The 14,447-nt window shown below is 44.5% G+C and overlaps 1 protein-coding gene across 3 annotated transcripts in view; it reads right to left on the bottom strand.

Annotated features, from left to right (window-relative positions):
* GABRB2 (gamma-aminobutyric acid type A receptor subunit beta2) overlaps positions 1-6,545 on the bottom strand; it is a 165,998-nt gene extending 159,453 nt beyond the window's left edge. For all 3 annotated transcript variants that reach the window (XM_086471273.1, XM_086471272.1, XM_086471274.1), the window contains exons 1-3: positions 6,469-6,545; positions 6,252-6,343; positions 5,225-5,292 (exon numbers count right to left, since the gene is read on the bottom strand). In XM_086471273.1, coding sequence (XP_086327399.1) covers positions 5,225-5,292; positions 6,252-6,343; positions 6,469-6,545 — 237 coding nt within the window. The remainder of the gene's footprint in view (positions 1-5,224; positions 5,293-6,251; positions 6,344-6,468) is intronic.
* Positions 6,546-14,447: the final 7,902 nt, after the last annotated feature.

The raw sequence follows: 14,447 nt of genomic DNA, 5'->3' as shown, positions 1-14,447 counted from the left end.
TTCTAAAGATACACAGCACCTGCTCTGCATTCACAGGAGTCTCTGTAGGTACTTCAGTATGAGTCAGTAGTGTACAAGCACAATAATTTGGCAAGAGCCAAATTCAAACCGTCTGCTGAGAAACACAAGTTTGTGTAAAGAAGCATATGCATCTGTGACACAGGGGAAAGAAAACCAACAGTCTCTAGCAGCAGGAAGTATTTAGGATTGGGAAGCAACATCTTCCCAATATCTCTAATGTTTCACTTTCAATGCTTTTTCAGTCCTGTCCTCTCCTTATTCTCTCCATGGATCACATATAGCAACATGTACAACTAGGATGGATCAACAAAAGAAGATATTGGTGACAGGAAACATTTTCCTCACCACTCTCTCTACCAGCATATATAGGGCACTTCTTCCTGTTCTATGATTTTCTTTCTCTTCACTTTTCTTTACCAAGTCTTTTCCACTGGGTTTTCCCATTTGAAACACCCCCACCCTATTTCCTTACCGCTTACCCCCCATTTCTTCTTATACCACAAGCTATCTCTTCCCTTTTCACACATAAAGGTAATCGCTGCTACTTGAGAGGTAGCTGCACAGCCCCTATTGTCTTCATAATCTAAACCTATGTCTCTTGAGCTTTGTTAATGTTCCCGACTGAAAATACCTCAAGAAAACATGAGAGATTTTAAGAAAACCAGCAGTGGGTCTCTTATCAAAAGCAACTGAAAATCAGAGGTCTATCAGCAAATTACAGTTGTGCCTGTACTTTTTTAGACTGAGAATCATCTGACCTATGAGGGTCATACTTACTGTTTTATGCAACTTTGGCATATCTCAAATACAGAAGTGAAATATAGTATATAAAAAAAAAGCTTCCTTTTCTTTTTAAAGCTTTGAAGTTATCAGGTTCTGTTGTGTAAAACTTGGCATACACTAATAAGTAAACCTTTCCCTGACAGATGATAACAGCTTCTTTGTTTCTCCAGCTCCCACTTGATGGAAGGATTATGCATTCAATCAACCCTAATGGCTCCCACTAAGACAAACCAATCCATTGTATCTCTTTAACTCCATGTACACATACTGAGTCCACATGCCAAAAACTGTACAATGATAAGCAAGCCAATACTTTAAATTAAATAAACTGTTCAGATTCCTTTCCGCAGACCCCCATTGACCCACAGCATGAACAGGCACATTTAATTAAATACACAACCCACTACCTCAAATAGTGTATTTCCTGGGTAAAAAAACATATCTATAGAACAGTCCTCTCTTTTTTTCAAGACATCCTGTACTAGAATCCCAGAATAGCCACAGACCAAGGCGGGGGGAGGGAAGAAAGAAAATGTTGACCTATTTAATAGGGAATAAGCCAAGACATTGAAAACCACCACATGACCGACATTAGCCATAGAAATCCTCATGTCTTATCTAGATAAATCAAATGCACAACATGTTATGCAGAATGTTCAGTGGTGTCTGGGGAAGAAAATGTACTCATGTACTTCTCCACCCGTAGCATTTTTTTAAAAGAGTTTACAAGGGAACTGTTGGGAGGAAAGAGAAGAAAGTTCGAGTGGGGAACAGTCTTAGTTGTTGTGTTGTCAAGGGGTCTACTCCAATAATTAACTAAGAAGATGAGAACGTGGAAATGTGACATCCCAGCTAACACTGGTTATTACAAAAAAAAAAAAAAAAAAAGGAGGAAAAAAAGAGACTATTAAGCTCTCTGGAGTTATTATTTTTACAATGAGTGGTTAGTGTTAAGGAAAAGGAAGCTAAGAAGAAAATTCAAGTACAGTAAGAAACACCTGGAACTACCTTAAGAACATTGCATTAGACTCACTGCAATACAGCTAATCTTATGTAAGATCAAATTCATTAGCCCAGAAAAACCATTTTAGTAGCTTTCACAGCTCTCCATGTTTGTTTTCCGTTGTTGCCTGAATAAGAGAAACGTTAAGAAAATCTACAGTATAACTAGCATAAAGCATACACTCAGCAATACTGCAGGGGCTGGTCCAGACAGGCGAGTGGAATGAGCCATAATCATTATTGTACTGCATAAAATCATTACCTGATGTATATTTTTAATTTGTAAAATACAAAAAAAAAAAAAAAAAAAAAAAGTCTAAGTGATCCTGAAGCTTGTCAACAACCACGTATGCCTGAAGCTTTCCCTTTTCTCATACGCATTCAGTGCATTCCCCAGAGCTGGAAAGAATTATGTTCACAAGTACCAGTACTTAGAAATCATTTTTGAAAACTAAGATACAGGCCAATTCAAGTTTCTGACTACCAAAGGTTGACCAGCTTACAGTTTCAACTCTGTTGCATACAAGAAATATTTGGAAGGCAGCTGTAAAGCCTGATACACTATGAGTTTGTTATGATGTGAAGTATTTATCACCTCTTTAAGAATTCAAAGTCAACAATAATATTCTTGAACATCCTAAACATTTATTTACTTTGTATAACAGTGACTCTAAACGCTCCTGTTCAACAAAGCAAAAATTTTGATTTACTTTGTGACACTGGAGACAAGCCTTCTGCCTGCAGAGCAGCACAAATGTGTATGGTAGATGGAATGTGTCAAGACTGGAAGAGAAATGTAAGGACAATAATTTTACAGCAAGTTATCACTGGAATGAACAGAAATTGTCTCAAGCTAAATAACTATGATTATTTAGCCTTCCTCCCAAGGCAAAAGTTTGATCCCATTAATGTTAATACATGACCGTAGGCAATGATTTGCCCTTATCTCAAGTCAGTGGTGTTCGCCATGACTACAGGCAAAGCAACAGCAAGGCCATGGCTCAGAAAAATAAGTCCATAAACTCAAAAGAATCTTTCTGTGTCTCATTATCTCAGAAGGCTTTGCATCAGCTAGCATTCAATGGTATACCTTCTGGTTTCTACCTCAAATTCTGGTGACTTTGCAAAGAAAAAGTCAAGGTCTCAGATACTAAGTATTTTGCTGTCTGCTTGCATGTTTCTCTTCATTTATTTCAAGTCTATCAGGGTATATCAGTACTTGTTATGCTATACAGATCGTTGTAAAATGAACTGTTACATGTTACAGCAGATCAAGAAAATAATCTTGGTTTGGAATCCAATGCAAAATGAATGCCTGGTTTTAAGAAATAGGGAGCTGCTTAGAGTACACAAAGCCCAGAGCTTAAATGCTTCAGGCAAATGTGTGGGACAAAATTGCCTGTAGATTTCCCCGCCCCCACCCCCCACCTCCTTCCAGGAGTTCTGCAGGTAGTCTGAAAAGACTTTTCTCACAAAGGTCAAATGTTTCATTATAGAAACAGAATAAACTGACTATAGAATATGAAAAATAATACTCAGTTTTGTAATTAGTCTGCAAAGGTCAGATCACAGTATTCTGATATGCTAGTACCTTTAATTTGAGATCAAATTTCTAGAAATCATTGAAAGAAACAAAGAAAATTCACAACCATCTTCACTATCTCTTCACAAGAAAAGAAAACATCTGGCACTACCTTCCAATTTTGAAGGAATACGAGGCTGTAACACTGACCTAGTAGGTCACAATTCCATCAAGAAAACCCCCATCATTCCCACACTGCTGATGGCTGCCTCAGAAATAGCTCTGCATGGTGCCTCCTGCCCATTGTTCTTTTAGTGAAAAGCAAGTGGTTTAAAACACAACACAATTTTCTTCCTTTGCACTTGAAGCTCCTGAAGGTAGAATACTAAAATACAAGCTTAGTGAAACAAAGTTTGTAAGCCCATTTTAGCCACTTGTAAATACTCCACAAGCAACATTCAAGGTGAAATTATTCAGTTTTCCTGGTATCTTGGAAAAAAAAAAAAAAAAAAAAAAAGCAGCATCAAGCTTTCTGGCACCAAGACCTCCCAGTCTCACAGTACAATCACCTGTAATGTCATCTTCAAATTAGGCCAAGGGCTATATTTTACATTATGAAGACACTCCTGTACATCACACCATGCACCCAGTTTGAGAACAAATGTTTGCCAATTCATTCAGTGCAACATGCCTGAGAACCCAAACGTGCGACCGAGGAGTTAAACAAAATATTCTAGCAGTAGAATATAATCAACACAACTGGTAACTTTCAAAATATTCTTTTTAAATGCATTGTTACAGCTACAGCAATATCCCTAAAATCAGTTTGTATTTAGAAAGTTTCCTCTTAAACAATAAACTTCTATCACTCGTAACTTGTATTTCATAAAAACACATATATTTTGTACCAGTTGCTGCTACCATGCTTCAGTGTCTTTATTTTGCCCTCCTTGTAAGAAGCCCTAGGAGTACTAGGCCAAATTCTGCGTCCTTAAGTAAGTAAGATGTAAGTTAAGACAAAAATTCAAAAGTTGACCCCAAACATTTCCAAACAAGTAAATGTTACAGAAGTGCAGCCTAAACCAAGAACAGCGTCTCCAGTACGAATCTGAGACTTCCCCAACTTCTTGCACACTTTTTCCATCAAGTCTCCCAGGCAGCGAAAGCAAAACACGGGGTGTTCGGGTACCACGCCAGGAGCGAGCTCGGCACTTGAGCGCGCTCCGTTCACACTGTTCAGGTAACGTCTTGAGAAACCGAACTTGGGAAGCCACTGGCTCAGTCGTGACCACCCAAAACAGCGGCAGGCACAAAAAAAGTCGGTAAGGTCTGGGTGCGCACAGAAGCCAGAACCGCTTTCGATCTTCCACTCGAAGCGCACCGCTAAGACCAAACGGCAAATCACAACACGAAGTCCAACCCGGCGGGCGCAGGACAAGGCGGCCACCACAGCCGCGACCGCTCCCCCAGACCCGAGGAGGCGCGGCCGGCGGCGCGGGGCGCGGTCCCGGTGCGCGGGAGCGGCCCCCAGCGCGGCGCCCCGCGGAGCGGCAGCGCGGCCAGGTGGCGGCGGGGGTGCCGTGCGGGCGCGCGGCCGGCAGGGGGCGCCGTTGCTCGCGGCAAGGCGGCGCGGGCGGGCGGGCAGCGGTGCCGCAGGAGCCAGCCTGGCGGCCGGCGCTCCCGCCTCCCCCGGCCCCAGCGCTGCGGGGGGACGCACGGCCCAACCGCCCGCCCGCGCCCCCCAGCCGACCCTCTAGGCGGCGGCGTGCCCCGCTCCGCGGCGGGAGGCCGCGCCGCCTCCCCGCACGCCCACGGGCGCCGCTCCGCCTTGGCAGGGCGGGGGGAAGCGACAGCCACCCCCTCGGAGACGACCAGCCCCAGCCCCTCAGTACTCACCATATTGACTTCCGAGACCATGTCTATGCTGGCAATGTCTATGTTCATGCCAACAGCCACCGGCGGACCTGCAAACCAACGAGAGGGCCCGCAATGTGATCTCCGAGAACTTCACTCGTTCTCACCGGAGTTCGCAGGACTCGGACAGCACAGACGCGACACCAGGCTCGAACGTCAACCAGAGAGCCAGCGGGAAGGCGGGAAGCGCCCCGCACAGCGCCCCACACACACACACACACCCCGCCGCTCTCCCCAGAGCGGCTCCCCCCGATCCGCGGGGAACGCGCGCGCACGGGCTCACCCCGCGCGCCCCCCGCCAGCGGCAGCGGCGCTTTATGTAACACGCACGTGCCGGCCGCGGGGCCCTCCGCGCCCCGCCGAGGGACGCGCACCCCGGGAGGCGCGGGCGGGGGGGGGGGGGGGGTCCCACCGCCCCCAGGCCGGGAAGGGACCCGGCCGGCCACCCTTTGCCCTGCGCTTCCGCGGAACGGGCAGCCCGGGGGGCGGCGGCCAGCGAGGCCTGGGGGGGGGGGGGGGTTGGGGGACGGGGGGGGGAGGGGGACACCCACAGTGAACACGTCCGAAATCAACCAACTAGTTCGAAGTAGGAGCACGCAGAGGGTTAAATGGCATTTTTGTATCAGTTAACAGCACATCTTGTACTCAAAAATAGTAACTGTGATCACAGGCACATTAAGCTGAGAGGAACAAGCGTTGGGTAAACTTAAGAGACCTGCATCTCGATAAAACCAGTTAAACAAGGGTTTAATTACCGGTTAATAAAGTATCAGCACGCACACGAAATGAGGGACCGACTACAAACATGCAAAAGATTTACATGATCGCATTAAGAGCATCCTGTGCTAAGAAAATTGAGTAACAATGGGCTTAACTTTGGATCAGCTGGAGAAAATGGCAACACACACCCACCCCAAAGCAACAGCACCCATAACACGTTGAAAAACCACACACTAAAGGTACACAGCCCGGGTATGTAATCTCTCTTATTCAAAAGCGGTCAAATTACCTCCAAAATCTGGCCTCAGGCGAATGTCATAGCCCTTCAGCAGTCTATCCACGGTCTCTTTTACCAGTGACATATTACTAGGGTCATTGACACTAAGGAAAAAAAAAGAATAATACTGTATTATTTCTTATTTCTCAGACCCAAGCTGTACATTCGTCTCACCAGCAGCATGCAGTGCAATTCAAAGTAAAGCAAAAGAGATACCTTCATCACTTACCTCTGTGCGCACACCACGGCTATTATTAAAGGGAATGACCAAATCCCAAAGTAACCCTTTTTCCGGACTCTCAGCATCCCTTTAGCTTTCGATATGATTTAGGGTTTCAGTGAAGAGAAGAAGAGATCCAACTTATTCTGGCCAGTGCAGTAATTCTAATGTGAAGCGCATGCGCACGGCGTACCACAACATCAAAAGGAGCAGTGGTTGCTGCTGGAGATGGAGCAAATTTCCTTGCCAAAAAAAAAAAAAAAAATTAAAGGGGAAGAAGGAAATGCATTTTTTTTTAAAAAAAAAAAAAAAAAAAAAGAAGAAGTCATCCACAGTAGGATCGAGTATATTTTTGTTGTCCTTTTTGTTAGTATTGCCTATAAATCACAGCAAGGAAAGAAGTTTCAGGAGTTGCAGGGTACAGCGGCTTTGCAACCTAGTTTAAAGGGGGGGGGGGGGGGCGGGGGCTGGACGGACTCGGATTAGGCAGAGGGGGAATAGGTTAAAAAGGGGAATGCACAGAGTACGTATGGTGCCAGGGGCGGGGGAGGAAGGGGGCAGCTTAACTTTTTGGTCCCTGGAAAGAACCGCCTGAAGAGAGGCGAGGTGCGGGCAAAGGAGCCGGCGCTTGCAACGGGGGCGGGCGGTGGGGGAGGAAGGGAGATGGGCGCCTACAGTATTTCTCACAGAGGAAGAAAAAAAAAAAAAAAGGAAGAAAATGATGACGAATAGTTTCTTCTAAGAGGGGATTAGGCTGTTTCCTTCGTTACTGTGCTGCCAGGCGCTGTTCCAGGGGCAGAGGCACTGGGGACCGAGGGGGTCGCCGGCTGCCGCCGCCGGCTCCCACGGGTCATTTGCTGGTGCTCAAGGGGCGGGCGTCGAGTCCCCGCGGCCCCGCTCCCCCCGCCGCATTTCCCATATATCGACCGACGTTTAACCCAGGGGTGCAAGTGCCTCAGGTAAAGCTAAACCTGGCCAGGGGGCTGGGGGAGGGGGGGGGGGGGGGGGGGGGAAGGGGAAGGAAAACAACCCCCTGAAAGGCAATCAAGCTTTTAGTGACCATCCAGACCCGGTGCAGGTACATAAGCCCACTTACCTTCGTGGGTAAAACACCCAAGCTCTTCAAATTCAGCGTCTGATCCAATTAGTGCCTCGGAAGAAACCAGAGACGAGCAGAAAGCTGATTCGGGGATGCTTTGAGTGACATTTAAATCCTGAGCAGAAAAAAAGAAATAGAAAGGAGAGAGAAGAAAAAAAAAAACGCAAATAAAAAAACCTCATCAAATACTGGAGTTAAATTATTCTTCGCAAATCTGCTTTGTGCTCGTAGCTCCTTTTACACCACCACCACCTCCTCCTCCCGCACATACCCGCTCGGCCCCGCGGATCTGTGCTGCTTCACCGAGCGGATCTGGGCGTGCACACGTCCTCGGCCGGCCCGGGCTGCGCGTCGAAGGGATTGGGAACACTCGGGGCGTCAATTAACAAAAGAAATATTTAACTCGCTGCAGGAGGGTGGAGGAGGGAAAAAAAAAAAAAAAAAAAAAAGCAAGCCACTCGCGGCGCGGGCGGGGAGGGACAAGGGTGAGGGCGCACAGAGCCCGCTCGCTACCCGGCACGGCTCGGTCCTGCCCGCCCAGGGCTGAGGCGCCCCGGGGCTCCCAGTCCAGCCCAGCGCAGCCCAGCGCTGCCCGCCGCCCCCAGGCCCGGGCGCCGCCGCCTGCACTTCGCGGGGAGCGGCGGCAGCCGCGCTCACGGCCGGGGGGCGCCGCGGTGTGCAGGGCCCGAGCCCCCGTACGGACGCACCCTGGCCCGGGAGGGGTACAGGGCCGGGGCGGCGGCAGCTCCCCGGGAAGGGCTGAGGCGGGGGCGGACAGGGAGGCGGTGGGATGAAGGCTCACCTGGAGGAGCCGCGGGGCGGAGGGGGGAGGGCGCTGCCCCCGAGACACGGCAGGGCTGCTAAAAAAATAAACAGCGAAACCGTAAAAGAGCCGGCAGCCCCGAAAAGCAGGCAGCCATTTAATACGGACCGCCAGCAACCTTGGCTGGAGCGCTAAAGAGCGGGGAAGCCCCGTGCCGAGCGCCGCAGCATCCACCTGCCGCTGAAGCGGGGCCAGGGGAGCCCCCGCCCCCCCAGCGGCGCGTCCTGCCGGCCCGGCGCCGCTCCCCGCCCTCCGCCGCGCCGGCGGAGCGTCCGGCGGGGCCAACGCACCGCGCCGGCCTCTCCCCGCGCTGTCAGTGCCTCAAAACACCACGTTGTGCCTTTGAGACCAAGCAAGTATCTGCTCGGGGGGTGCTTCCAGGAAAGGAAAAGGGGGGGGGGGGGGGGAAGGACATCCTGTCGGGGGGCTGGGGGGAATTCACCAAGACACATTTTCACCACCTTCTCCCATTTGTAAAAATTGGAATTACACAGAGGGGGAAAATACACTTTTCCACATGAAAAAGACAAGATTCTGCGTGTGTGGTGAATACAAAATGTCTCATTTGTGTTTTCAAAAGAAAAAACACCCAAACCCGAACAACTAAGTTGAAGAACGTTTAAGCATTTGTTAAAATTAGAATCCCCTCCCATTTTCCAGCTTTCTGTTCCGTGGCTGATGTTACAGAGCCACTTTCCCTGCTCACCAGTGGAGGTTTCTGTTCTCACACAGCCAGTCTGCTTCACTGTCAAACCTCTTGAAATACAGCCCTGAAAGGAAGATGGTGGATACTCTGTGCAGTGAATCATTTTACTTTAGATGTTAAATAGGCACTTCTTTTTTTTTCTGCAATCATATGATAAGAACAGTACGTCTCGACTTAAAACACTTCAATCCTGCACTGTGAAACTCACCTGCAAGTGCTAACTTGGGACTGCATCTGACACTCCTGGTTTCGAGCTGTGTTCTGAGTCTCTGCTATTAATTACCGTTACACCACAGAGGTGTTTCGTTCACCATGTCTGACTACGAAACAGGTGTCAACAAGAACCTGAGGCTGAAGGCTGGTTATATTAAGTGCTGGACTAACAGGAATTTTCAATTTACGTATCAACATAAAAACAGGGGCAGAAAAGTACCATATTTCCATGGGAATGTTAGAATAGTACACCCAAAGAATTCAAGCTATGCCAATATAGCATTTGTTCTCTGGTCTGGTGTATGCACTAATAGTCAGGGAACACTCATTCTGGACCCAGAGTACCACTGAGCCACGTGCAGTGAAACCTGCTCTCAGGCTGGCTATGCCAGCAAAAAGGAATGGAACATACCTCAAACAGCCTCAATACGTATGGATATCATAGTGCATTGTGCACAGAAAATTAATGTATGTCCTTGGGTTTGGGAAGTGTAAAGGTTCTGTTGAGCCATGCTTGGGATGATCTGCATAACTCATCATTTTTGCTAGCTGTAAATGTACCACCGTCTAAATGGTTCTATACCAGTAACACTTCCTTACCACCATTCCAGGCTCCGTGTGCCACCAGTCTATGTGATAGGGACATCATCATTATATAACTTGACATAGCGTACAAAGTCGTACAACAATTTTCCTTTTGCAAACAGTTTCATGCTCTGCTATGTACTTTTGACAGTACCACTTTTTCTCTGACCACAGTGTTCTGGTCTATCTCCGTCATTCAAAATTTCTCAGCACCTTCAAAATCTCCCATTTATTTTAAGCAACTTGTCAAAGAAATCGTTCCCCTGTTTTTCTCACTTGTGTCTGTGTGTTTGATTGAAAAGAAGAGGAAATAACTGGTGTGAACACCGGTATTGGCAAGCTGCAGAACTGTTCATGTAACACGGTTAAAGATTGCTATCTAAGATTTTGGGTGTCTTACAATGGGGAAACAACCTGGTTCTCAGCTGGATAAGATACTTCTAGCTCTAAAAATATCTCAATTAGATTACAAGTACTATAATCTTGCAGAGAAGCCAGGAAAGATGGTCATATTTTACATGCCAGTTGCAGATTATTTCGATTCTTAGCTTTCAAGTTTGAGGAGTGCAAGAGAATACCCCCCAAAACTGAAATATTCTAAATTAATGGCCCACAGTCCTTGCTCACCATCATGTGATGCTATGCATGGGCTATAAGCAACATCATCATGCTTTGCTTCTATTGTCAACCCGTGCCCATAGCAGTATATTCCTGTCACCACAAGCAACATCCCAGGCCATGTACTAAGAACTGCTCTAAAGTGGTTTTCAAACGGTTTGCTGTAAACATAGAGATTATGTAAAATAAGCTTTCAGATGGAGTAAGAATTTCAAGATAGGTTCTCAAGTAATGCAATCACTCAAGTCAATACAGACAGAAGAGATGCTGATTTGTGTCAGTCCAAGAACAGCAGTTCTGTATCACAAGTAATGTGAGTAACAAGGCCAAAATCACAGTTTAAAAATAAATAAATAATCATTTCACTGCAACATGAATATGGTTCTCTGAAAGTGATGTTTCCTGAGTTTTTGAGCATTTGGATAAGATGTAGTAGCATCAGAAACACTCAGATGAGAGTTGTTTCCGTGCCTCGGACAAGATTTAATTCTGTAATTTACAGAAGAATGTTAGTAATAATTTATTTTGATGCATGATTTCCATTTCCAACTCCTGCAAAGCTATACATTCATGTAAACCCTTGTAGGAATTTCCCGAACAAGGTTTCAATATACTTTATCTTGGTTTCACTTGTCATTTTAGGTCTTCAGGTCTAGTATGTCACAGTCCATGCACCACACAACATCGCATTAGCAATCAGCCTGTCGGCATGAAGATCCCTGTTACATCACATACACAGAAAAAAATATTCATGCAGGTGTACCTTGATTCTGCTTTTCATGGGCAGTGGAATTCACTTTTGCATAGTAACAATCTTCTGGGATTTACAGGTTCATATTAGCTTCAACTACTGTATATCTAAAAGAATCCAAAGTGGCAAAGCTATCAACAAAAGCAATGGTGCATGACCTGCCAATTATACTGCTCGCGGCCCTTAAAAATATTAAATGATCGGTATTGTACAGAAATGGAGTCTGACAAGTTGCTTAGGAAACAAGTACCACCTGATAGAGCATGAATTTCATTTAATTGCAAGAGAAGAGCAAATGGGAGGGGCAAGTAATAGTCTCTTACTGGTTTACATCCCTATGTGGGACTTGTCTTTGCTGGAGTTCGTATTTGTTCGTTCTGACTCACTGCATGGCATCCCCACATGGTTAAAGATACTACAGATAAGAACTTACCCGGATCATGACCTAGGCTATACTTTATGAGTCAAAGACCTGCTATATCTTTTAACAAAAATCTTTTGTGTAGCTTGGGATCAACAGATCTTAGATGTATATTGAGGAAAGTCTTTTAATCTGAAATAGAATTACCGATTTTAAAAAATTGAAGTAAAAGGTTGTGCGAGACATCCACAAGTGCTTTGATTGCTGACAATTGTTAGCAGCTCAATGGGGACTGGAGTGAAATACAAAACGTCTGGCACCTAGAATTGTGATGGAATGAGATCTACAGTCCTCTTATCAAATCATGACAGCACCACAAAAAGCCCTATTTTCTTCAAAGTAGTGGAATAAATTAGTTTAACAGCTATATAGACAGCAATTTTTGAATTCCTCATTTTTACCTACACTGGCATTTAGATAGCTAGGAAGTACCTACAGTATAAACATCCATTGATAAAAAGGTAGGGCAGGGCACAAGGAGTGATTGCATAGGGTAAGGATACTAAAATACTTAAAAGACATCATCACAAAATATACACTGAGATTATGTCACTCTCTGTCTAAATCTCCTCCATGCTGTTTGTGTAAGATTCAGCTCTGAAAGCAGATTGCAGAAACCTGTTATTAAATTAATGGAGTGGCATTTGTCTGCATCAATTGATTGCAGGATTTGGTCTTCCTTTCTAAGCTCTCTTGGACAGAGAGTTGGTTTCCTAAATTTTTCGTGTTGGGTAATACATTCCAGAATAGTGCTATAAACAATATCTGAGGGTTCTAAAACTGCTAGGTTGGAAGCTTTCGATGAAAATTGAAAAATCTTTTCTTTTTAAAGCCATTTAGCTTCAAACATCAGTATTAGGTTTGGTATAACTATGGTTGTTTTAAGACTAAAATAGAAACTTACATAGTTTTATAGCTTGATTTTTCTTAGCTGCAAGGACCTCACTACTACAGAAAACTCCTCATTATTTACCACCACCTTGACAACAGTAGGAAAAAAAGAAGTAGGAATGGAGACAGGAAAGTGAAATAAGTAAATTAACAGGGCATATGGACAAGTAGTGAAGGGGAAGAGAAGGAACAGTAGTGGAGGAAAGTGTTATGCCATGGCACAATGAAATACGAAGAGAGCCATTTTTTTAACAGGGACTCAAAAAAATTATTACTGCTCATTTAAACTAACATGTAAAATGTGAAGCACTCCTCAGAAATCAAACACAGTTCCTACATCAATTCTTTATTCTCTAGACAAAGGGAGATTACTGAAAAGTGATCATTGAGGCTCCTGATTTCTGTGATACCAACTATCAAACATGTTTTGATCCAGATGAAATATTTTGAGACTTAAAATGTATTTTTTTCCTGTAAATAAGGAAACTTCACAGGATACTTTCAATCTAACTTGCCATTTGTAGTTGTAAAATATATTTTCACATGAAAAATATCTTAATAAAAGTAAACAAAACACAAAGAAACCAGCTGTGACCAGTGTACAACAGCAAAGCATAATCAGATTCTGTATTAAGAATGCAAAAAATTTTACACGTTTATTTAAAAAGATACTAATATTATGCAGTACTCTTTCTAACTCAAACAAGCTCCTTCTATCTTCTGGTAAGGGATCATCCAGGTTAAAAACTTAGTAATAGAAAGAGTTCACAGAATCACAGAATGTGAGAGGTTGGAAGGGACCTCAAAAGATCACCTAGTCCAACCCTCTGCCAGAGCAGGACCACCTGGAGTAGATTTTACAAGTTTATTTCTTTATGTAAAACAGACTACAGCTGTCCTTTTACTGGTGTGCTAGAAGGGGAGATGAAACTGCTTTCTGCAAACATACAGTGCTATTACTTCAAGACTTCTTGGAGAACAAATGGAGAATACAGTGTTCATCACCTTCTTGTGTGCCCACCTCAAATGTGCTTGTGTCAATATTCCTATTCTTTCCTTGCTATCCTAAAACCTCAACTAGTCCTAGTGAGGAAGAGATGTCCCACAGTGCTTCAGTAAGCGTAAATACATGTTTTGTAACACATTTTTCCACTGACTGATGCTTTCTAACTTTGTGCATGCAGGCCAAATATTTCATGGAATCAATACTTGCTTTACATGTGATCTGCCTCTATTTACAGACACTAGAATGTAGAAGTTTCACAGGCAGATGTTTCTGTTCAGCAGCAATTACTAAGGCTGAATGGAATAGTTTTGCTGACTTGAGAATGTTTTTATAGAGCTTCATTACCCTCTACAGGAAGGGTATTATTACTTAAATAGTATACCATGGAAATGGACTGAAGGCCAGTCAAGAGGGCAAGGCAGTTGTCCAGCAAATGCAAAAACACTGTTTCTACTTATCACAGGAGCACCTGAAGAAGCAACTTATACTTTATGGGTATGTATGCATCAAAGCACGTCTAAAGCAGTGCAAAATAGGTAAGAACAGATGAGTGAATGAACCACAAATATGAAATTTGGAAACAGAAAATAAAATTAAGTTAGTATGGAGTATACAGGTGCTGCAAATCAGTCCTAGAGGAAATTACAATAAATTATAATAATTCTGGGAAAAAAAACAACAACTGAATGACAGGACAGGAAAAAAAAACCCAAACAAATAAACCCCCCCCAAAAAACCCAAAACCCAAACAAAACAAACCACAAAACACCCAAACCAACAACAAAACTAGTATGGAATAATCCCTCTCAAAAAGCCATATGCAGAACAAAACTTAGTAATACTAATAAATATCAGTATTTATCACTTTGCATCCA

The sequence above is a fragment of the Leptosomus discolor genome, chromosome 10, assembly GCF_034619465.1.
Source record: "Leptosomus discolor isolate bLepDis1 chromosome 10, bLepDis1.hap2, whole genome shotgun sequence".
In the NCBI taxonomy this organism is placed as follows: domain Eukaryota; kingdom Metazoa; phylum Chordata; class Aves; order Leptosomiformes; family Leptosomidae; genus Leptosomus; species Leptosomus discolor.
Note: the sequence above shows the minus strand (reverse complement) of the source record. Positions and strands in the feature narration are given on the sequence as shown.